At 39.2% G+C, this 26,332-nt stretch overlaps 1 protein-coding gene across 1 annotated transcript in view; it reads right to left on the bottom strand.

Moving 5' to 3' along the window:
* Positions 1–448: 448 nt before the first annotated feature.
* The window catches only part of kcnk9 (potassium channel, subfamily K, member 9), a 95,792-nt gene continuing 69,908 nt past the window's right edge, over positions 449–26,332 (bottom strand). Inside the window, exons 2-3 of the mRNA XM_061742259.1 lie at positions 809–1,362; positions 449–772 (exon numbers count right to left, since the gene is read on the bottom strand). Coding sequence (XP_061598243.1) covers positions 449–772; positions 809–1,362 — 878 coding nt within the window. The remainder of the gene's footprint in view (positions 773–808; positions 1,363–26,332) is intronic.

Genomic DNA, 26,332 nt, shown 5'->3' with positions numbered 1-26,332 from the left:
GTTTTTAATGTGAGGTGAAAACCATCGTAACGTGATTGCTTATAGAAAACAATACCTGATGCTTTTAAATCAACTTTAATTTCTCTATCTGCTGTGAGGCAATGAAATTATACATAATAATAATAATAATAATAATAATAATAATAATAATATTAATAATAATAATAATAATAATAATAATAATAATAATAATACATGTTTTCTTCAAGTTAAAGTGAAACCAACATACTCCCCTTTTGAAAAATAGTATTTCCCAGTGTGCATCAAGTTAGTATATCAGTAGTAGTAAATCCGTAGGAAGTGGCCGTTTTTTAATGGAGCAAATCTTGAAAAAATAGACATCCATGCTTCATGCTATCCGTCCCGTCTGCGTCCAATCCATCCACCGCAAATAATTTATATTAAATTACGACCAAACCCAGATAAAAAGGTTCGGCTTGTCCGGTTTTCAGATGGACTTCCTGCGTCTCATGAGCTGGTAGTCGTCGGCGAAGCTACGTAGCCCCGGAGAAACGGAGCTAACGGGCGACGGGAAGAAAAAGCTGTTCTTCAAGGTGCTGGGCGAGATCTCCTCGATCCGGTAGTGAAAGTACTGCGAGCTGACGGAGTTCTGGTGGGAGAAGGGGCGGCCCGGGCCTAGCGCGGGGCCGGCTAGCCCCCCTAGCCCCCCTAGCGCCCCTAGCGCAGGGCCCCCTAGCTCGTGGGAGTGGTAGTGCAGGCAGGAACACACCGACTCCAGGTCGGACTTCTTCTCCGGCCGGAACGGCTCGCGCTGCCGCCGTTGCCGCCGGTGACCGCGCGCTAGCGCCTCGTCCTGGACGTGGATGATCACGCTGTTGCGGTTTCCGGCGGCTAACGAGGCGCGCTCCTCGGCGTCGCGCCGCTCGTCCTCGCTGTTCATGGTGAGGAACCGCAGCACGACCAGGTTGAGGAAGGCGCCGATGACCGTTAGCCCCACCAGGATGTACATGAAGCTAAAGGCCACGTACAGCGGCCGCTTCTGCAGCGCGCGGTTCTTCTGCAGCGCCACGAAGTCGCCGAAGCCGATGGTGGTGAGCGTGATGAAGCAGTAGTAGTACGACTGGAAGAAGCTCCAGTCCTCGTAGTGCGAGAAGGCGGCGGCGCCGACGCACAGCGTGCCCACGCAGGAGAAGAAGCCGACGGTCACCATGTTCTCCATGGACACGTCGGTGACGCTAGCGCCGCAGCACTTCTTGATGCGCTTCAGCAGGTGCTTGACGAAGGTGTTCATGCGCTCGCCCAGGCTCTGGAACATGACGAGCGTGAGCGGGATCCCCAGCACGGCGTAGAACATGCAGAACGCCTTCCCGGCGTCGGTGCCCGGCGCCGCGTGGCCGTAGCCTGGGGAGACACAGGACAGGAAGAGACGGTAGCAATCAGTGGAGGTTACAGTGGAGGTTAATTATAAATAATAATTATAATGAAAAATCAATAAATAAAATCAATCAGCAATCAGCAGCATTCAAAATCAATCAGTAAAAAAATCTATGAAATAAAAAGAAATGTAAACAAATAAAATAAAATAAAAAATAAAATAAAAAAATAAAAATACAAAAAACTAAAAGATAATAAAAAATAAATATATAAATAATAATAATAATAATAATAATAATAATAATAATAATAATAATAATAATAATAATAATAATGAAAAATCAATCAGTAAAAAATTCAATAAAATAATAAATTTAAAATTAAATTAAAATAAATATATAAAATAATAACATCAAAAATAAGAAATAATACAAAATAATAATAATAATAATAATAATAATAATAATAATAATAATAATAATAATAATAATAATAATAATAATAATAACAATAATAATAATAATAATAATAATAGAAATAAATAAATAAAACCCAATCAGCAACCAGTAAACAAATCAATAAAATAAAAATAAAATGAAAAGATTAAAGAAAAAAATAAGAAATAATAAAATTTAAAAAACATGTTAAAATATATAAATAATAATACAAATAATAATAAATAAATACAATAATAACATAAAAAATAAAGAATTATAAAAATAAATATATAAATAATAATAATAATAATAATAATAATAATAATAATAATAATAATAATAATAATAATATTAATAAAACGTCAATAAATAAAATCAATCATCAATCAGCAGCGTTCAGCTGCATTTTTCAGTGAGAAAAACCCTCATCAGCTCCATTTCCAAACATGACCAAGCAGGAAATCTGGCTGGAGCTTCGGCCTCGGCTGCCAGAGGAGATATTGAAAAAGTGAGAGCCACGGAAATGTTTCCGCTCATTAATCTTATTTGGGCCCAAAGATTATGGCGGCAGGGCATCCAATTAGCCGGAAGTATCCGCTAAAAGAGTTTTGGAGAAGTGGGATTGGAAAATAGTGACGGACGGGAAGCCAGCGAAGCTTTTAGCTTAATTACACTTTATCTTTTGGGCCAGAAGTTGCTGACTCGCACAAAAAACATACTTTTGAAAATCAACCTGTGGAGCCAACAATAGTTTCATGCACTTTACCTGATTCATTTCTCCAGATACGGCATAAATTACGCAGCTTACATTGAGCCTCATTTACTAAGTTACTTGGGAGATTAGAGTATGAATAGAGGCTGTTGCTCTAGAGGTTCTAGCTGGATTTAAAATAGAGTTGTATTGATTATCTCCCTCTTGCATCGCCTGCAGCTGAAAGTATTAACCACAAAAACCGTATTTATAATTGTCATGCTCTAGGGCAACATGGCAAAACAAGGAGTCCACACAATGGTCAACAGTTTTAAAGTATATTTATTAATTAAAATAATATCAAAATAATAGCCATAACCTAGTGTGAGGATATCAGTAATCAGTCATGTCTGCAGTGTATGGATGTGTGGAGTGTGCTGGACGAGTGTATAAAAGGGTGCAAAAATGGGAACTTAAATCATGGTTAGTCCAGGTGCTGCATGAGAGGATAGAGAGAGAGAGACCTGTGGAGAAGGAGCTCCCTTTATTCTCCACAGGCCCCGCCCACCACAGGTGAGCAGGATTGGTCTGCTCCCACTCTGCCATCACAGAGGCTGCTAGCAAGTCTACAGTGAGGTAGAGGGGGCAGGACCGTCACAATAATAATAAATAAATAAATATACTAATAATAATAATAATAAAAATAATAATAATAATAATAATAATAATAATAATAATAATAATAATAATAATAATAACAAAAATCAATAAATAAAATCAATCAGCAATCAGTAAAAGAAATCAATAAAAGAAAAAGGAAAAAAAAGGAAAAGAAAAAAATAAAATGGAAAAAATTAAAAAATAAATAACAATAAAAAAATCAATAAAAAAATTCAAGCAGCAATGGGTAAAAAAATCTATAAAATAAAATAAATTAAAAAAATAAAAATGAGAAGAAAATAATATATAAATAACTAGACAATTTCCTCTCAGAAATTTCGAGAGTGCCACGGTGGGCTGCTGCCCATTTGTGTACATTATTGCATTTTGCAAGCAATAAAGGAGAAGGACTCAAAACTAAGTCCAATGACACCTCACAGGATTCTCTATGTCAAACCATTCAAAAGTTATAGCAGAAAATAGAGACAACCAATCAGAAGGAGGGACGGGGCTAATTTGCACCAATGAAGGTCAAGGACTCGATACTGAGTCCTATGACACCACCCATGACTCTGTATGTCAAACCATTTAAAAGATATTGGACTATAATATATCGGCCAATCAGAAGAAGGGGCGGGGCTAATTTGTATGTATAATATACAAATGTATATATTTATATAATAATAATAATAATAATAATAATAATAATAATAATAATAATATATATCCCATGAACCTGTTCCCAGCAGGACTGGGGATCATCTAAGGTCAAAGGTCAGGGGTCACATTTCTCCATTTTCCAGGTTAAAGTATATGAAGTCTGTACTGACTGGGTCATGTGACCAGTTCTGGGTCGGTCTAATCAGTCAACAGCTGTGCTCTGGTTGCTAGGGGCAACAAGAACCTCGACATGAGGAAGGTTCTGGGTTGGCTGTGAGAAAACCCCAGATTTTGCCTTGTGACAAGTTCTCAAATAACTCCGATTTGTGAGAAAACCGTAGCTCGTAGCAGAAAAACAAAGACATCGTGAGAGACACAGAACCCGGCAGATTCCGACAATCCTAATTTTATTTAGATATTACTTAAAATGTGTTAGTAACGGCAGTGCGAAAACAAAGTGAGATTTTTTTGAAGAAAACTTTTGATTACTTTACAGTGAATGGAGACCGAGGCAGGTATTGGCGCCGCTTTAGCCCCCCCCCCCCGCCCCCGTTTAAATGCTGTGCATACCCCGCCGGTCAAAGTCACATTCTATGAATCCCAACATCTATGTCTACATTCTGACCAAAAATTATCTGTCCAGCTTTCACGGTTCGGCCGTGAGCTCGAGTTACAAATAAAAATTAAGGTAATTTTTTTACTGTCCCTCCCACTCACTTTTTGAGAAAAAAGTGATTTCCAGTCCTCGCTTGAGGGCTCATATCTTGAAAAGTGTACATTTTAGGAAAAAACTGTTTCAGGTTTGGAGAGAGAAGAGAAGTTTTCCTCCGTTTTGAAGTTTGAATGACAGTTCTACGTGCAAGTATGAGAAAGATACGTGACTCAGAAAAAAGGTGAATTTTGGGTTTTTTTGAACCTCCTTCCACCCACAGTGTGACATTCTGCCCCATTCACATACATGGGAAAATCTCCCCATTAGTTTGGAAATTTGGAAATGTTTTTGCACTTCGTGCAAAAACTATTTGTGCCATTGCTCTGAAAATCCACAGGACTGTAGTTAAATTCAGGGCCTACAACTTTCTAAATTGGTTCAGAATTTTTCGAGTAATGGTGTGTGAGTGGTGAGGCCCCAAATTTCTCCCAATGCATTCCGGATGGCGCCAAAAGCGCACGTTTTTGCACGTTGCGCAAAAAAATGCACGCCAATCGCTAATAAAATAGCACACGATTCCCGCTTAAGGCGCACATTACTACGTTTTTACTTTTGGCGTTTTCTCAAAGCTGCGGGACTAGTTACACGCCGAAGTTTGTCCGGAAAATGAATAATAAGATGAAACGCACACAATAACAATAGTGCCTCTGGCTGCGCAAAGAAGCACTGCTCCTCCATTGCTATTGCATAGCTATGGAGGAGGAGTGCCACTCATAATGCCACTAATAATAATACATTTAATTTATAATAATAAATCTAGTGGTTCTAGTTGGATTTAAAATAGAGTGTGTTATTGATTATCTCCCTCTTGCATCGCCTGCAGCCGCGAGTATTAACCACAAAAACCGTAGCCAAGAAAACGCCCACCAGCTGTTGCTGCAGAAACTTCCAGAACTGGAGGCTTTTTTATTTCTGGTGGACTCTACAACCATTTATTTATTTATTCATACATCCTGGAAAAGTTCTGTGTGTTTTTTCAGATATTGATCTGACTGTTCTCATTGTCCGTTTCCGCCCACGTTAGCGTGTGTTGTAATAACCTTAAAGACCCGGCTTGTGCACAAACACAGAGATTATGTATATTTACAGTAGCAGTGGAACAACGGAACATCAATAATCCTTTTCTGCTTCGCTGCACATTTGAATATTTTCAAAGGGATGAATTTAAATTATGTTAAAGCTGAAATGAAATGGTTTCATGAACAATGGGTCAAACCAGCATGTGAGTACTACATAGTACTACAGCAGTACTAGGCAGTACTACAGCAGTACTACGCAGTACTATGCAGTACTACACAGTACTACAGCAGTACTACACAGTACTACACAGTACCACACAGTACTGCTCTGAATACGAGGTCTGTACTATGTTCTCCCCAGTACCACCGCTAAAATACTCAATAGAAGCCCCGGCTGGTAAAGCAGCACAAACCTCGCCCAGAATCTACTACATCCATCTGTGTTCCAGGCTGTGAAACCGGAGACTAGATCGTCTTCCCTTCCCCGTACGAGGTCATGAGGGTCTGCTGGAGCAATTCTGCTCCGTTATATTTATACGGTCTGCAGCAGCAAAGAAAGAAATACAGAAATACAGAGCGACTAGACTGGAACTTCACTGCTCAACACGTACAAATACAGCTGATATTCCCGACTTTCCTGGTTCACAGTTGAAGTTAAACTCAGCTACAACATGATGCTTTTTAGAAACATCATATTCAATCAGACACCTAAATATTTATTCAACCAATTACTAAATACTAGAGACAGACGTAACCATGACAACAGAAATGCAGCTCTGGATACCTGATACCGCCAATCTACTCAAACACTCTTTAAAACTTTTAAAAAACGACTTAAGGCTCACCTAATGCTGCAGACCATTTGATATGGAGCTAGAGCAGTCTCATAATTCACAAATGCACAGGACAAGATCCACAAATGGACAGACCGATCCACAAATGCACAGACCGATCCACAAATGCACAGACCGATTCACAAATGCACACGCTGATCCACACATGGACAGACCGATTCACAAATGCACAGACCGATTCACAAATGCACAGACCGATCCACAAATGCACAGACTGATCCACAAATGCACAGACCGATTCACAAATGCACAGACCGATCCACAAATGGACAGACCGATTCACAAATGCACAGACCGATTCACAAATGCACAGACCGATCCACAAATGCACAGACTGATCCACAAATGCACAGACCGATCCACAAATGCACAGACTGATCCACAAATGGACAGACCGATTCACAAATGCACAGACCGATTCACAAATGCACAGACCGATCCACAAATGCACAGACTGATCCACAAATGCACAGACCGATTCACAAATGCACAGACCGATTCACAAATGCACAGACCGATCCACAAATGCACAGACTGATCCACAAATGCACAGACCGATTCACAAATGCACACGCCGATCCACAAATGGACAGACCGATTCACAAATGCACAGACCGATCCACAAATGCACAGACCGATTCACAAATGCACCCACCGATCCACAAATGCACACACCGATCCACAAATGCACACGCCGATCCACAAATGCACACACAGATCCACAAATGCACAGGACAAGATCCACAAATGCACACACAGATCCACAAATGCACAGGACAAGATCCACAAATGCACCCACCGATCCACAAATGCACACACCGATCCACAAATGCACACGCCGATCCACAAATGCACACACAGATCCACAAATGCACACGCCGATCCACAAATGCACACACAGATCCACAAATGCACAGGACAAGATCCACAAATGCACCCACTGATCCACAAATGCACACACCGATCCACAAATGCACAGGACAAGATCCACAAATGCACAGACCGATCCACAAATGCACACGCCGATCCACAAATGCACACACCGATCCACACGTGCGTAGGACAAGATACACAAATGTATTTCTGATGCTACACACAAATATAACCTGATTTAAAACTTTTTTTTTTGTCTATGAGCTGCGCTGGATTTGCGTGACTTTTGAGACTCCCCTGACGTGACTCGATCCACAAATACTTTTTTTTAACACGGAAGGATCTGCAACCAATCAGATTTCTTCCTTTGTTTCAGCCAATGATAAGAGGAGACCCCACATGGGGAACGACAACCCAGTGGAAGCAGAGACTGGAGGAACAGATGAAAATGGAGACTTTTGACCAAAGATGGGGATATGTTGTGTCGTACATGGATACTGGCGGAAATTGGTTGTTGTAAAAGAAGGAGAACTGTCTTCTATCTTTTATTTATATAGCATCTATTCCAACAGAAGTTGTCTCCAGGATCTTTCCAGAACATGAACATAAACCCCCGATCATTTACATAAACAATGGCAGGTAAAAACTGCCCTAGTGGGAGAAAAACCTTAATCAATCAACACCAAATGAGTGTCATCTGCATATAGAATGATAAAACCTTAAACCAAACTGTAGCAAAAAAACCTCCCCTTTAAGAGAAAAGAAACCTGGACCTGGACCAGAACCAGGACCAGGTTTTACTGCTTCTAAAACTAGTATACTAATATCTATACTGCTTCTAAAACTAGTATAGTAGTATCTATACTGCTCTAAAACTAGTATAGTAGTATCTATACTGCTTCTAAAACTAGTATACTAGTATCTATACTGCTTCTAAAACTAGTATACACGTATTTATACTGCTACAAACATTAGTATAGTAGTATACCCAAATCGATACTGGTTTTAACACTAGTATAGTAGTATACACGTATATATACTGCTACAAACATTAGTATAGTAGTATACCCAGATCTGTACTGGTTCTAATAGTAGTATACACATATTTATACTGCTTAAAACACTAGTATACTAGTATCTATACTGATACTGATGTGGGGGGGGGGGGTCCCCGCACAGTACATACAAGTGATCGCCGTCGTGGCGCTTGCAACCCGGAGACTGTTGGGGGGGGCTGATAAGAGGGGGGGCTGATAAGAGGGGGGGGGGGGGGGGGGGGTTAGTTGCAAACAACGCTAACAGCCTGAGAGAAACACAAAGATCTGTTCTGGAAAATAACAACAGCTCTGAAAATAGTTTCTACAAAAGAGCGAGTCCTGGAGGAAATGAAATAAACATGAAACAACTGAACAACGTTTGAAGGAACGGTGGGCGAGTGAAGGAGCTCTACTCTGTTTAGTGTTTGCTTGTATTGCTGCACATGTTACTGTACTTATATGTACAGTATATTTACATTTATTTACAGTTTATTCTCTCCTCCAGGCCGGGAAACACAGCACACATTATTGATGGAACGGGATTCGATCAAAAGGCAGACGGCGTTGGAAAGAGAGAGAGTTGGAGAGAGAGACGCGTCTGGAGTCCTGGGCCAACGAGGAGAGAACATGAATTCAATTCAATGTTATTGATATAGCGTCTATTACAACATAAGTCATCTATAAGATATTTCTAGAGACCCAGAAACAAATTCTGAGCTGGATCCTGAGTTTTACGGGGACCAATGGAGGGAGGCTAACGCTAACGCTAACGCTAACGCTGGAGAGACGTGGTCTCTGCTGGTTCCTGTCAGCATTCACACTGCTGCATGTTGGATCAGCTGGAGGATATTCAGGTATTACTGGAAGATCCTGCTAATAAAACATTACAGTAATCTGGTCTAGAAAATACAAACGCCTGAATTAGAAGAAGTTCCTGATCTCTGATATTACGGAGATGGAAAAAGGCTGTTTTACAAACCTGATTAATCTGCTGTTTAAACCACAAATCCTGATCTAAACAGCTCCCAGGTTCCTCCCAGTTTTACTGGAGGCATCGCAGCTCCATCTAGTCCCTTCCTGAGGTGATAATAACCTCTGTTTTATCAGGATTTAGAGGTAAAAGTTAGTGAACCTCCAGTCCTTGAGACATGACTTAAGACATGCTGAAGTTTAGCTAACGGTTCTGGTTCATCTTCATAGACAAATACAGCTGAGTATCATCAGCATAGAAGTGAACATTAATGCTGATTCTGGATTAAACTTCCCCAATGGCTGCAGGTATGAACTGAACAAGATTGGTCCTAGAACTGAACCCTGGGGGACACCGTAGCAGACCCAAAAATGAAACATAATAAAACATTACTATAATCTGGACTAGATGATACAAACACCCAGCGCCGTCGTATAGGGGGGAAAGGTGGTGACAATTATAAGGGCCCACAGCCCACAAGGGCCCACACATAGCCCTCCCAGTAACATATGAAAAAATGATTATGCATACATAATACACAATATATACTCATACTAATGAATCCAAATTCAAACAGAGCCACCAGTCACACAATATTCTCTAATTTAAATCACTTCGATATTTCCCTTTGCCCCTTCCCTTCTTAGAAATGGTTTGGTCCACCCAGCTCTGTGCGAGTGAGCAGCGCAAACGTGAGACTGGACTAGATGTACAGTAGCTAGATGGTGGAAAGCTATCATGCCTCCCAAAAAGCACAAATCCAGGCAGGCCCGGTTCTACGAGGGTGCATCAGCATTGCACCCTCAGTTTATGTGTTTGCATGCTCAGTTGAAAAGACGGAAAGAAAACTGACAAACGTGCACGAGTTAAGCCTGATTTATGGTTCCCCTGTTCTTTATGGTTTCTGCGTACCATACACCGTATGCTCTGCGTGGTGCAACGCGGAACCATAAATCAAAGTGTCCGTCACTTGAAATGACTGTCATGTTTAGTGATGGTTTTGAGCTGTATAGATAAAATTAGTTTGAATTTCTATGTTTTATTTTCTGTTGCTAGATTGTCTGATGGGTGAGGTAGCCCAGACTAAATGTAGCATTTTCTTTGTTCTGCATCGATATTGCTGCAAGAAAGCATTTTAAATACACTTTAAATATTCTTGTTTTGCTGGTATCATTCCACATGCAGTGGATTGTATTATGACGCATTTAAGCCTAATCAGTAATTATTTTTTTTAGCCTAATCAGTAATTATGAGCATCAAATGAACGTCCGTTACGTTATCATGATGTGTTCAATGTGGTCTTGTAAAGATGTGTTAGTGCGACATTTGAGTAGCCAAAAAAAAAGGGCCCACGGCAATATTCTTTAAGGTTGCCCAGAATTCCTAGCAACTGCCCTGCAAACACCTGAATCAGTGTGTCAGCTTCTCTCTGGGAGGAAGTTCCTGATCTTTACACATTACATTACAAAGTGTGCAGTAATCTCTGAAAACGTCTGCACCTCAGCAGCGTTTAAGCAGGAACCAGAAAGGAACCAGAAAGTGTGTGTTTCTTTAATTCCTCACATCATATCTCAGATTCTCAGATCCTCATTATTAATGAATCGCGAGCTTTTCTTCTTCACTTTGTGCTTCTGGCTGATAACGGTTTCATTCTGCTAAATCTAAATCACATCTCCTCCTTTCTGTGAGATTATTACATCTTCCATCGTGTCCTGAGTGACTCTCTCACTCTCTCTTCATTCATCAAAGATCCTTCTCTCTTCTTCTTCTCTCCCGTGGATGGAGAGTTTCCCGCCGAGCAGCTAATACCTGAGACAACAGGAAGTAGCGGAGGGTGAAAGGAGCGGGAACTATTGACGGAATCAGACTTTAAATCAGACATAATTCAGGCCAGACGGTTCTCTCTCGCACAAAGATGGTTTTTATTTTCTCTGTGAATCAGATCGATGACGATAAACCAAAGTTCACAATGTTTGTTGTCGTAAGTGCCACAGTTGGTGATTTTTACAAGTTAATATCTGCAGGTCGTCTCTGGGAGTACGAAGAGTATCAGCCATAAAGGAGAACAAATACTTGAGAGGGGAAGATTTGTTTTTATTGTGCTCTTCGAGAAAAAAAGTGGAAATGTTGAGATTAATGTTGAAATACAATTTCAAGAATAAAGTCGAAATTTCGCCTAATTTCAACTTTTGTCACGAAATTTTGACTTTTTTCTCCAAGTGCATAATGAAAAAAAAATCTTCCTCCTCTAAAATATTATTTTTATTATTATTATTATTATAATAATAATATAATATATTATTAGGGCCCGAGCACCTTCAGTGCGAAGGCCCTATTGTATTTGGAGGAATTTTTATTTTTATTAGTATTCTTCTGATGAAATGAGGGCCTTTTTTCCCCCTAAACGTGCCCAAAAAGTCACCAAATTTTGCACCAATCCAGGCCTGGTGATAAATGTGATATTTAATGGTTTGCATTAATGGGCGTGGCCTAACGGCTCAACAGCGCCCCCTAGAAAACTTTGTGCCTCAAGCCCCACGATACGGTTTGACGTACATGCACGAAAATCGGTACACACCTGTATCATGTCACAACTTAAAGGGATTGTGACATGAAAAACAAATTTTTCTTGATTTTTTGTGTTTTGTTGGGTGTCTTGACATCAATTACAGCCAAAAAACAACGAACTTTTAACATTCAGTGTATTGTGTGCTTTCTGGGATTTTCCGCATAACTATGCAAAAACGGCGCATGTGGTTTGGTGGCGGATCGTTACGTAACGGCCCGCTAAATCACCGCCCCCTCCACCCAGCTCCCTGTCTCCTCTCCTCTCCAGCGCACCATAAAGGCTGATTTATGGTTCCGCGTTACACCGACGCAGAGCCTACGGCGAAGGGTTACGACGCGCACCATACGCTGCACCCTACGGCGTAGGCTCTGCGTCGATTTAACGCGGAACCATAAATCAGGCTTAACACGGAGCAGTTTAGAGCGTCTTTTGTTCCAATCACCGGAGGAAAACTGCTAAGAAGACCCGCGGCCACTGACTGGACTTAAGATAAGGGGACAGTGCTGCTTGCATGCCTTTATTTTTATGATTGTTTGCTGTGGTTCTCCCTGCTGCTCTTCCGTGCATGCTTCGCCTGTCGCTCTCCGACGCCGCTGTGAGCGTATGGCTGGAGGAGGAGGAGCTTTGGAGGAGGAGCGGAGCAATGATTCACAGGAAAGGGGGGAAAGGAAGCATTTTTCACGGCGCAAAAAAACACTGTAATAAAAAGCCAGGAAAAGAGTACTAAGAGTGAAGTTTTTCTTGTTACACTCTTTTAGACACATTTGAGGGATGTTGGCCAAGACTTTTAATAGTGTTAAAAGCATGTTAAAAATGATGTCACAATATCTTTAAAGAAAAGTCTCTTGGAGCCATGGCCCAAACTCAACAGTTAATTCAGCCCGAACCGTAACGTGCACCCAGGTGTGTTATACATCAAAATGTGCGTCTACATCCTGCGACTACACGCATTACTTTTCTCAGTCAAAAGTGTTACCGTGGCGACGATAGACGCCAAAAAGCGCGCCCACCCTTCATCTGATTGGTCCATAATTGATAGTTCCTACTTTCTGACATAACTTTTGAATGTTTGATATAAAGAGTCATGGTGGTGTCATCGGATTCGGTTTTGAGTCCTTGACCTTTATTGGTGAGAATTGCACACGCGAGGGCCCGTTCATCGCTGATTTAAGCTTTAATTTGTTTTTGTTTTTTTTTCATTCAATTTTCCAATTCTGTTAGTTTGGTGTCCAACCTGTTTAGGGTTAGGAGGGCAAGGTGTTAAAATATAAAAATTAGTATTGTAATCCTTTTGTGTCTATATCCATGTGCTGTGTTATTAATGCTCAATAATAAATAAAATTATTAAAAAAAAAATGTTTTTAGCACCTCTGGTGCATCATGAAAAAATAAATAAATCAATAAAAGCTACTGACTGTAACTTATGGCCCTCGTTTCCATCTCTGCTTTGTTGTTTTAAACCTCTCATCCCGAGTTGAAAACTTTCCTGCAGTAACAATAATATCTGAACCTCATCCATCATTCTTGACCTCAGATAAATTAAAGTGGCACCGGACCAGTTTTCCTCTGGTTTAATTTAATGCTCTAGTTCTGCAGGTTTTTACCAGCGTGGAGTTTCTGGTTTGGAGGACTGGCCTCCTACACGGGAATAACTGGATTTACAGCAGGAAGAAAAAAGGCTTTTCTGCTCTTTCTATAGAAATAAAATACATTTGAAGTGAGTCGTTACTTCGTTACGTCGTAGTGAAACATGAGAGCAGTTTGTACCAAAAAGCTTCCTCAGTGTTTTCAACTCAGGGACAGAAACCGTCTCTAAAAAAGTAAACTTTTTATAGAAAGATTTAGTAAAACAAGCCTTGTATTTCTCAAAATGTTGACTTTATTCACAAAATTTTGACTTTTTTCTTGAAATTGCACATCAACATTAATCTCGACATTCCGACTTTATTCACTAGAACCAGATTCTGCTGCAAACTGTTTTCTGTTGTTTTAATTGTGTTTTCAATGTTTTCATTTGAACAGCGACTTTGAGCATCATGAAAGATGCCTCACAGATAAAACGTACAATTGATATTACTCTTATTTGCCCACGTCTCACAATATCTCCATCACTGATCTGTTTAGGTATTTTATGTTAAAATAGTTGGGTTATTCAGCGTTCACAAGGTTTTTTTGCTCTTCAGTTGATCCAGATTTATATAAAACCAATCTGCAGTTATTTCTGTTTCCACATAAATCAAAAAAATAAAGTGTGGTCCTTTAGCACGATTCATCACATGACAGCGTATGTTTCAGTTTCAGATACTTGTGCAGGCTTTAATATTTCAATTTTACAGAGTCAAAAGAGACAGGAAGAGAAATTGATGTCAAAATTAATCACAGGTTTTTGTCTTTTCATGGGAACCAAACTGTGAGAAAGTGAAGCAGAGTTTTCTGATTTTAGTTTTGAGTTTTCTGATTTTAGTTTTGAGTTTTCTGATTTTAGTTTTGAGTTTTCTGATTTTAGTTTTGAGTTTTCTGGTTTTAGTTTTGAGTTTTCTGGTTTTAGTTTTGAGTTTTCTGATTTTAGTTTTGAGTTTTCTGGTTTTAGTTTTGAGTTTTCTGGTTTTAGTTTTGAGTTTTCAGACAGTCGCAGCCGTTTGGCTGTTTAAACTTCCACAGTTCTCCAGTTCCTGCACTAATGTGGATAAATGATTGTCTTCTCTCCACTCGTTCCATCATGCAGACGTTCATTTCTTCCTCATCGTTCCCTCGTGTACCAGAGTTGTTCTGTTCCAGCTCTCACTAACTTACGCCGTCATTACGATGATGGAGAACTCCGGCTGAGAGAACGGAGTTGTGATAAACCGAGACCATCCTTCACTCGGAACCGACACCAGTTGTCTGAGTGTTTGGAATACAAAATAGTTCTCACCCACTTTAAATTCACGTCAAAGTGAGAATTCTCTCTCCTCGCTGTGTTTTCAGGGGAATAAATCAGCCGTAGTTATTTCCATTTTCTGATGATGACGTGAACCAATTGACGTCACTTCCTCACGGGGCCACGCCCCTTACTAGCACTGAGTGGCAAAAACATCTGCAACTAGTGGAGAAGACAGGATACCAGCCGATTATTGGCTTAAAGGGGACCTATTATGGATCTAATACCTATTTTAAACAGGTCTTGAATGTCTTAAAAACAAGCTTTTGATTGTTTTTGCTAAATAAATTAGAAATTCAGCCTCTGAGCCATGTCTTTATCTTCCCATTCTCTAACCTCATTATCTATGCAGGATTCTGAGTGGGCGGGGCTATGATAATGAGGATCTGTGCTGATTGGCTGCATGAATGACGCGATACACCGCTACGAAAAAACGGCCGGCGGAGTTATTTACACTGTGTCCTAACTGTATGCGATGTGAGCGTCAGCGACAAAATCAATTCCATTGCTTTATTTTCTATTGGACTGTCCTAACTGGACGCGAGCTACACAGCCCCCCCCCCGGAGTTATCACATTCAATCCTTTCAACCATCACAAACCCCAACAATCAGACATGCAGATGGAATATTAACCAAAAGGGCAGAATTATAATACCTACAGGAAATTAAATAACTACATAATAGTGAAATAAGAAAGAAAGACAAAAATGAATTAAAGCTTCAAGCAGCGATGAACGGCCTCCACCCTTGTGCAGGTTCAGGCTCCAGTGGAAGCTTGTATGACTTGATGTAGATTCTTCAGAATTGGACATTTAGCAGATGAAACACCCACGACTCTCTATATCAAACCATTCAAAAGTTATGGCAGAAAATAGGATCTATCAGATATTGACCAATCAGATGAAGGGGGGCACGCTTTTTGGCGTCTAGCGTCGCCACGGTAACGCTTTTGACTGAGAAAAGTAATGCGTGGTGTCGCAGGATGGAGACGCACATTTTGATGTATAACACACCTGGGTGCACGTTACGGTTCGGGCCGTATTAACTGCCGAAGAAATGGCATAAATTAAGCCAAAATTACACGATTAATTCAAAATGGCCGACTTCCTGTTGGGTTTCGGCCCAACCTGATCTCACAAAAATCCGTGAAATGCCCACGACCTCTCACCACTATTTTCCGTGGTACCAACACGGAAAGTGGTATAATTCCGTGTGAGCACCACGGATATTGTACCATGCAAAGTCAATGGGATCCGTGGTCGTGATATATACACAGATTATGACATTATTATTATTTATATATTATTCTTTGTTATAGTGGATATATTATGCGTTTTTATCGCGCAAGGTACTGTTTTTTACTGTCAGTTTGTAAAAGCATGTTTTTAATGCTGTTTTAGCAGTGTTTTATTGAGGTTTTAATGGGAGCACCACGGATATTGTACAATGCAAAGTCAATGGGTCCGTGGTTGTGACACGAAAGTGTCCTTTATAATTCAATATTACAATAGGTTCATGTTAAGGACATCCGTTTTAATTAGTTCTCCTTCGATTATGACATGTTATTAATGCTCAGTAGGCACAGGAGGTTTGTTATGTATTGTTATAGGTCTTTTTTTTGCACAGTTCACTAACGCTTTGAGCTAGGAGGCTGAAATTCTAGACTCTGTATCAGGAGGTGACTCTCATCCACTGTGCCGAGTTTCAGATCTGTGTGACCTTCGGAAGTGTCAAAGGTCACCGCGTGTGTTGCTTTTCGGGCCTGCAAAGCCTATTTCGTGTCTATTTTTGCATTTTTGATCCCATTGAGTTTGCATAGTACTATATCCATGGTGTTCCCATTAAAACCTCAATAAAACACTGCTAAAACAGCGTTAAAAACATGCTTTTACAAACTGACAGTAACAAACAGTACCTTGCACGACAAAAACCCATAATTTAACCACTATAACAAAGAATAAAATATAAATAATAATAATGTCATAATCCGTGTATATATTGAGACAACGGATCCCATTGACTTTGCTTGGTACAATATCCATGGTGCCCACACGGAATTATACGATTTTCCGTGTATATACCACGGAAAATAGTGGTGAGAGGTCGTGGGCATTTCACGGATTTTTGTGAGATCAGGTTGCTTCGGCCATGGCGCAATAGGGCCTTCGCACTGTCAGTGCTCCGGTCCTAATTAAATCGAAGATAAAACAAAAATGTATGCCAGGAAAGGCTGCCATGTCTGGTAGAAGGTTTTCTAATGAACCTTTGAAGGAGATTCTGATCTTTTCTAGTGTAACTCACTGCAACACTTCCTGAATGCATTTATTACGTGTCGGGGGCAGAATGAGAGGATTTCAGAAGCAGAAGAAGGAAATGCAATGATTTTCCTGCAGATTGAGGGACGTTGATCGAGGACGAAATTCATTGAGACAAATCTTTAGTAAATTCTGGTTCCTTCATTAGAAATTAAATCAACTTAATCAACAAAGTAAGAAACAAAGGCTGCAGGCTGTTTGCTGTTTGCTCTACTGACTTTATTTTTACCTTCAAACGTTTAGCTGATGTTCCTCAACTAATTACTTCGTCTTCACCGGCTGCACTAATTACTTTCTTTGTTATTCTGAACTTTCCCTCCCAGGTTTTAATGTTCTACAAGGTTGATGTTGTAATTTATGCTCAGATTGTTGTATGTTCTCTTGCTTTGGTGTCTCTTTCAATAAAACCATTCCCTTTCCGTCATTTTCAGCATCATCATACGCTTGAAAATCAATTAGCTTTCAGTTAAGTTAAAAAAAACAACATTTTGACTTTTTTCTCGACATTTACATTTTTTTTTCTCTGCATCTTGACTTTTTTCTCGAAATTTCGACTTTTTTCTCGACATTTCAACTTTTTTTCGATATTTTGACTTGACTAAATCCAGCCGGGGGCAACTGGGAAGGGATTAACATTTAATAATAATAATAATGACTTGGATTTATATAGCGCCCTTCAAGGCACCCAGAGCGCTTTACAGAGATCATTAATCATTCATACACATTCTCTCTGGTGGTGGTAGCTACATTTGTAGCCACAGCTGACCTGGGGCAGACTGACGGAAGCGTGGCTGCTATATCGCGCCAAACGGCCCCTCCGACCACCACCAACATTCATACACATTCATACACATTCACACGGGGCAGGTGGGTAAGGTGTCTTGCCCAAGGACACTACGACAGCAAACTGGGACAGAGCGGGATTCGAACCGCCGACCTTCCGATCATTGGACGACCCGCTCTACCACCTGAGCTACTGCCGCCCCATTTCTGAGTATCTTCATATGATTTAGCTGCAGCGGCGGCCTCTGTAACACGTTTAGTGCGTTTAGTGTGTTTAGTGGTTAGTGTGTTTAGTGTGTCACCTCGTCGGTTGAGTCACCGCTCAAACGTTTGAACGAGTCGATTTGGAAGTTTGATAAGACGAGAAAACGGAAAGATGCTCCATGAAAACAGTGATTGTATCATCCAGGAGGAGGAGGAAGAATAACAGTCTTTTACACATCTATCGCTGTTTCTAGCAGAGTCAAATAATCATTAGTCGTGTCTAAATGTCAGCGTGTTCACATATTAATGTTTGTTAAGAATAATAACTGGCATGTTTACTATTTTAATTCATGTTGTTCATACATGGCTCTTGGAATGCCATAAAATAACCTTTTAGATATCATGTTAGGAAGGTTTCCATCTATCCATCTTCTGCTTATCGGTTGCTTATTTTTAAAATGCATTATTGATTTGATCTCTGCATCTACTCAACGTTTGTAGCGGCTCATCGTCTCCTGGTGACGTTGTAACGTAAAGCTGTGTGTCGTCTGCGTAGTTATGTCAGTTAGTTAGATAGTTTCAATATATTGTCCTTTTGGAAATTCTTATGGAGCTATAAGTTATGGAACTTATTGTGTTGTTTATTATTATCTGAGCTAGCGGCAGCATGTGGATGTTAAATATGACGAGTCCTAGGACAGAACCTTGGGGAACTCCACTTGCATTTTTTTTTAAATTCCAATGTAAAGTTACCTATTGACACAAATCAGTCCCTTTCCTTTAAGTAAAACTCAAACCAGTCAAGTATTGTGCCACGAAGTCCAACCCAACTGTCGTTCTAGTAATATGACATCGGCCACGGTTACATGATGTTTTTTAATTCGGAATTAATTATTTGAATTAAATAATTCAGAATTAAACTATTTTCCTTAGAGTTTACATGGAAACAGTAATTCTGAATGGAGGTTTCCATGGAAACACGTTTGATGGTCTTTCTCCAATTCCTCTCCAGGTCTGGGGGTTGGGAAGGTTCTGATTGGATAGGGGGGGGACCGGAAGTTACGTCTACCGGAAGAAAACTTTACTTAACAACATGGAGGACCACATTATGCCCCAAGCTATTTCTTAAATAAACCGTCTCTGCTCTTGACCAGCGTTTACTGCTGCTGCATCTGGAAACTTTGTTAGGAAAACCAGCCCAGTGGAATATAAGATCATGGAGACAGACGGGGAGGGAACGAGCAGAAAGAAAGACCGGAATTAATTTAAAGAGGAATGAGTGTAAACATGATCTGGAATTATTCTATTCAGATTTAAAATCAGAATAAACTAGACACTTACTTCGGAATTACGTTTAATTTGGAATGGCCATTTTTATTCAGAATTATGTGTTTATATGATAATTTTTACTCATTTTAAATCGGATTTAATTTTAATTCAGAATTAAAGAGGAATTAAACTTCCCATGTAAATGCACTGATTGTCAACAGCAGAATGATCCATAAAATCCTCCAGGTTTATTAGTTGATTGTGTGAAATTGTGTCATTTTGTCCAAACTGGTTTTGATTAAACTCTGAACTGTTGATGCACCGACTGATTTTCTCAGTAAAAATCCTGCTAAATCATTGCAGCTGCAGGATCTGCTGGGTTTATTCACCCGTGCAGCCGCTCTGTGGCAAAGGATCTAATTGAAACCGCTAAATTAAATTACTAACATCTGTGCACAAATACTTTTATGCATAATTTACTAAAGCATTGTACATTTAATTAAATCTCCCAGTGAGTAAGTGCATTAGACGGCCGTACCAGAAACTACTTCTAACGATGATATTGATTAATTTATCAAAGCAGCTTTGATCATGTTTGGTCATGTGCTAGCATGACTCAGCTTTTATCTGTTTTACTATGAATCACATCTGCATGAGTTCAGCGTTTTCTCCCGCAGAGCCGGCCATGAGTCACTGTTACAGAATAAATCACATTATTAACCCATGTAGATATTTCAGGATTTCTTTTTTCTTCTTCTTCTCCTGAACTGAATAAAAATGAAACATCCCAAGGACATAAAGGCCGGCTAACGTCGCCGGCTAACGTCGCCGGCTAACGTCGCCGGCTAACGTCGCCGGCACCTCCACAGAAAAAACAGCGTCAGAATCTTTGATAAGGGACGGATTCAAAGAGAATATGAGATGAGAAAATTCAGACTATTTTACCAAGAAATTCAACATTAACTGAAAGTATTTCATAGATTTCAGTTTATGTATAAGAAATCATATGAAAATTGTTACTGATTGCTACAACAAGTCGTAGGTTAAACTACAGACGCTAATGACAGTATAATGGGGTTGAAGGTCACGTGACTTTCTTACATCACATATGGGTTTAACACCAGGGTAAACGTGTAAAATGGCCCAATATAACTTGTTTTTTGTTTCTGAAGGACAAAAACACTCAAGAAGAACAAACAACTCACTGGAAGTGCTGGATTACAAGTCAGGAAACCAATTTCAACTAGAGCAGGGGTCGGCAACCCAAAATGTTTTAGATCCATATTGGATCAAAAACACAAAGAACAAATATGTCTGGAGCCACAAAAAGTTAAAAGTCTTGTATAAGCCTTAGAATGAAGACACACATTAGTTAGAACTAGGGGAAGATTTTTTTTTTCATTATGCACTTCGAGAAAAAAGTTGAAATGTTGAGAAAAAAGTAAAACTTTTAAGAAAAAAGTCGAGAAAAAAGTCAAAATTTTAAGAAAAAAGTCGAAATGTTGAGAAAAAAGTCGAAATGTCTACATTAAAAAGGAAAGGAAAAAAAAAAGAGAAAAAAAGTAAAAAAAGAGGAAAAAAGAGAAAACAAGGGAAAAAAAAGAAAAAAGGAAAAAAAAGGGAAAAAAAAGGATTTAAAAAAAAAAGCTCCAGGAGCCACTAGGGCGGCCCTAAAGAGCCGCATGCGGCTATAGAGCCGCGGGTTGACGAACCCTGAACTAGACGATACATTAATAGATATATAACTTATCACATATTAGCACATCATTATCAGAGAATAAAGTAATGGATTAATTGAAACGTCTTAGTGTCTTATTTCACTTCACTCATCAGGGCAGCTGCTCATTAGCATCATTAGCATCATTAGCATCACAGACCTGCTAGCTCGTCTGATGCTGAAACAGTTGCTTAAGCCAAAGTCCTTCTTCTCGTTTTATCAGCAGGTTAATCTATAAATCACCTCCAGGCCGTCGGGGGATTAATGTCCACAGATCAAGGTTTTAATGAAGGTAAGAGATCAAGCAGAGAGGTGTAACACCTTGTTTAACGCTTGTCTTTAGCATCCACGGCACGGGATAATCTGTCTCTTTAATCTGTGTGGAAAAAAGGTAGGAAAAAAATGGTTTGGAGTTTGTTTTTTGTTGAGGTTTTGAATGTTTTTTTAATAAAAATTCTCTCTACGATTGCAATTTGTCAAGGAACAACAATGTGTCTGTCTGCTGTTACAGAGGAACGTCCAACGCAATGAGACATTTCCTACAATAATAGAGATTCCTGCCAGGTAGAAAGAGCACATTTACATTTTAAGCATTTTGGCCTTTACTTTTATTCAGAGAATCACAATGAACAGAAAAGCAGAATAGCACCAATAAAACTGCATATGCAAAATGACAAGACGGAGATTTAACTTCAACTCCCTCCAACATGCGGCATGCTTGACAAAATAATTAGTGGTGGGACTAGATTGAAAAAATGTATCTAATTAATTAGAGGCTTTGTAATTTATTAAACGCAATTAATCCCATATCAATATTTGACATGAGAAGCAACATTTTTCAATTTAAATGGATTTAGGTTTATGACTGAATCCTTGAATTGACACAAAATTGTGTTAACTGAGTGTTAACATAAAGTGCAATATGAATAATAGGAATATGATTACATTGTCCACAAGGCACAAACTTAAATTCAAGTTACGTCTGACGGAGTTTTTTTTCATCAAAATTTCCACTTTTTCATCAAAATTTCAACCTTTCTCTCAAATTTTCAACTTTTTTCTCAAAATTTCAACTTTTTTCACAAAATTTCGACTTTTTTCTCAAAATTTCGACTTTTTCATCAACATTTCGACTTTTTCATCAAAATGTCAACTTTTTTACATTCAAGCTTTTTCAGGACTTTTTGTAAACTTTCAATGTCTTAACCACATTTGTTTTTGTTTAGTAAAATTCAAAAAAAGCACTTTCAAGTAAATTCCAGTAAAGTGGAAAGTGAACATTGCAGAATAGTTAAAATATCCTTGGCATAAAATAAACAGAGCAACAGTTAAACCTAAAGTGCCCTTTCTACCATAAACGGTTTTGAAAAACGACAGAAACAAAAATGATCCATCAGCTGAAAACAGCCTCTTATTCTGCCGTTGTGCTTTTATTCACATAAAATTCCATATATTCAGACTTTCATTCCATATATTCACATTAAATTCAACATATTCAGACTTTCATTCCATATATTCAGACTTTAGTTCAATATATTCACACTTTCATTCCATATATTCACATTAAATTCAATATATTCACACTTTCATTCCGTATATTCACATTAAATTCAATATATTCACACTTTCATTCCATATATTCAGACTTTTTATATTTCTATAGGTATTATTTTTATCCACGATTCCACTCTGTAGTTTTTTTAAACTCAAATTTCCGCCCACGAACCAGCAACGACTTCCCATCGGTTTCTGTTTCCATTGTTGTTTCTCGTGTTGAGTTCTGTGCATCAGCTGTTCTCTCGTTGGTCAGAAATGAACGTGGAAGGAGTTTCCTCTTCTGTACCCGGGAAAAACAACAACTATGGAGTAGGGATGGGCGGTATGGACTAAAAAATTCTTTCTTTCTTTCTTTCTTTCTTTCTTTCTTTCTTTCTTTCTTTCTTTCTTTCTTTCTTTCTTTCTTTCTTTCTTTCTTTCTTTCTTTCTTTCTTTCTTTCTTTCTTTCTTTCTTTCTTTCTTTCTTTCTTTCTTTCAGGCTCATTTCTTTCTTTCTTTCTTTATGGCTCATTTCCTTCCTTCCTTCCTTCCTTCCTTCCTTCCTTCCTTCCTTCCTTCCTTCCTTCCTTCCTTCCTTCCTTCCTTCCTTCCTTCCTTCCTTCCTTCCATAAATCAGTTTTACACAAAAACATCATCAACAGGAATTTATCATTTTTATCGTGAGATACAAATTCTTACCGTGGGGAATTTTTTTGACGGTTTATCGTGAACGGTAAAATATCTCCCATTCCTACTCTGCAGCATCGTAAGTGAGTGTGGATAGTTTGTTTGTCGGTTGCTGTGTGGATTATGTTCTCACTGCAAACGAGACCAACTCTCCTAGGAGATCCTAACCATAACCTCTCCTAGGGTCTCGGCTCGCTTGTTTTGTCCCGGGTCCTAGCGCGATTTCTGTGTTCACATAAACCAAACGAACCGATCTTTAGGGGGAAACGCTCTCTGTTCCGGAACGACTGCTCCAAACGGGACGGAGGTGAAATCTCCCTAAAACACCGGTACGTTCTCGTCTACCAGGTCCTCCCTCCTCAGACCTCAGATCTACCAGACAGAGTTCAGGAACTTACTGTCTTCATTACCAGGATCTTTATTTGCTGTCTGTCCCAAAGGTCAGAGCTGGACCGGGACAAAAGGATTTTAAATCTGCTGCTGCTGCAGTCTGGGATGTTTTATTAGACAAGACGGAGCTCGGTGAGCTCATCATCTCAGGGAGGAAGAGACGGACTTAGAGACGACACATCTGGATGCAGATGCTATGATTCTAATGTTAATGTTCCATGTTTTTGGTGAATAGATGCTGTTAAAATTATTGGGTGTTTTCTTTCACATATGAACTCCAAATGTTGACATTCAATTCCATATATTCAGACTTTCATTCCATATATTCAGACTTTCATTCCGTATATTCACATTAAATTCAATATATTCAGACTTTCATTCCATATATTCAGACTTTCATTCCGTATATTCACATTAAATTCAATATATTCAGACTTTAATTCCATATATTCAGACTTTCATTCCATATATTCACATAAAATTCAATATATTCACACTTTCATTCCATATATTCAGACTTTCATTCCATATATTCACATAAAATTCAATATATTCACACTTTCATTCCATATATTCAGACTTTAGTTCAATATATTCAGACTTTCATTCCATATATTCACATTAAATTCAATATATTCAGACTTTCATTCCATATATTCAGACTTTCATTCCGTATATTCACATAAAATTCAATATATTCAGACTTTCATTCCGTATATTCACATAAAATTCAATATATTCAGACTTTCATTCCGTATATTCACATTAAATTCCATATATTCAGACTTTAATTCCATATATTCACACTTTCATTCCATATATTCACATTAAATTCAATATATTCAGACTTCCATTCCATATATTCAGACTCTAATTTAATATATTCAGACTTTTTATATTTCTATAGGTATTATTTTCCTGAACGGCTATGCCGACTCCCACCCCGAGTAATTTGACCACTGAGGTTTTTATCCTCGACAAAAACACATTGTGTCCCTTAATGTGAAAAGGAGAGACTAATGATGTGCAGCCTTTCAGTCCATCGGAGGCATTTCCAGAAATGTATCACTCACTTCCAAGAGCCACAAAAAAGGAGAGCTAGCCCCTAATATTGGATTTCTAAAACGATATCATTATAAGACCACTGTAAAAAAATAAAAAGGTCTGTCTTTCTGGTGGATTTGTGGAGACATGGAGGTGAACGAAGCTGTTAACCGTGAAAACCTAACTGTTGCTCATGAAACAGTCTTCACAAGACACCCGGACGTTTACTGCTTCCTCATCCCGGTGAGGTAACGCGCTCCTTCCCGAGGTGTCAGCTGTTTTCAGACTCAAAAAAATCAATGTGGCCACAAGAATGATCCCTACAGGCCAGTAATGGCCGCCGTGCCCCTGGTACCCTGATGCTGCTGATGCTGCTGATGCTGCAGCTCCGGGGACAGGACTATCGGACTGGAATTATATTTCCAACACGAAACTGTAGTAATAATAATCAATAATAAATAAATGTAAATAATAAAACAAAAAGACAAAAATATAAATAAAAACATGCATCCATCATAGTTAACAGTCTCGAAATATAGATAATATGAGCGCTGGGAAAATACTAAGCAGACCACAGCCTATCCATGCTCTACAAGTCAGAAGTGTAGGGTATACAGTACAAGGTCAAATAATGTAATATAGTGATTTACTTCATGTTATATGTGTACATTTATGTATAATTAAAATCCTGAAATAACATTGTTCACAAATGATATTATATTAGCATATTAAGAGGTTATAGGTGGGTTTTTCAACTCCGTCAGCTTACATGTCAACTCCGTCAGGTTCTACACCTGACGGAGTTGACGTCTTCAGACGTCAGGCTAAATGAAATGATGTTACACACTCTTGTACAGTAGGTGGCGGTATGCACCTTAAAGTTGGTTGCGATCCGCCAATAAAACAGAGAAGAAGAAGAAGAACATAAACAATCCCATTCTTATAGTCTGGTTATATAGAGTGCCGTTTCAGGCAACATAGTGACAATTAATGTACGCAGGACGTCAGCAGGGTGGACATATTTCAAAATAAGGGACGACAACAGAAGCAAGACAGACTGCAGGCTGTCGGCGCGGCTAATGCGGCTAATCGGCTAACGTGGCTAACCGGCTAACGTGGCTAACCAGAATGTAACAATGGGATTGTTTATGTTGTACAGTGAGTTACGTGGAGTGTTTAATAAAGTTCCCTGTGAGTAAGGGTAATACTCAACCGTCCAGTTTGTATAATTAAGGAAGATAGAATTTACTGAATCATGGAACAGCTGGAACAGCCACAGAGCTGCTGCTCAGCCAGACTGCACACTGACCCGGGGAGTCGCGGGGCGGCTCAACGTCTTCCCTTAGCGGCGCTAACCAGTAACTACAAGCTTGGTATCGGGGAATTTTTGCGAGTACGAGTACGAGTATATGAGGGCAGTATCGGCCCCGATACCGATACCAGTATCGGTATCGGGGCATCCCTAGTTAATATAATAATTAATATATCAGTATCAACAATATATAAAGAAGAAAAGAAAACTCCAAAAGCAACAAAAAAAACCCCCACTATTCAACTGAATGTCTCTCATCAGGACCGTCAGCCGTTATCAAGTTATCAATCAACAAAGAAGGAGACGTAAATTCGTCCGGATTGTTTAACTCTGTAAAT

Source organism: Cololabis saira, chromosome 15 (genome assembly GCF_033807715.1).
Source record: "Cololabis saira isolate AMF1-May2022 chromosome 15, fColSai1.1, whole genome shotgun sequence".
Classification (NCBI taxonomy): domain Eukaryota; kingdom Metazoa; phylum Chordata; class Actinopteri; order Beloniformes; family Belonidae; genus Cololabis; species Cololabis saira.
This window is presented reverse-complemented; position numbering and strand designations above follow the sequence as displayed.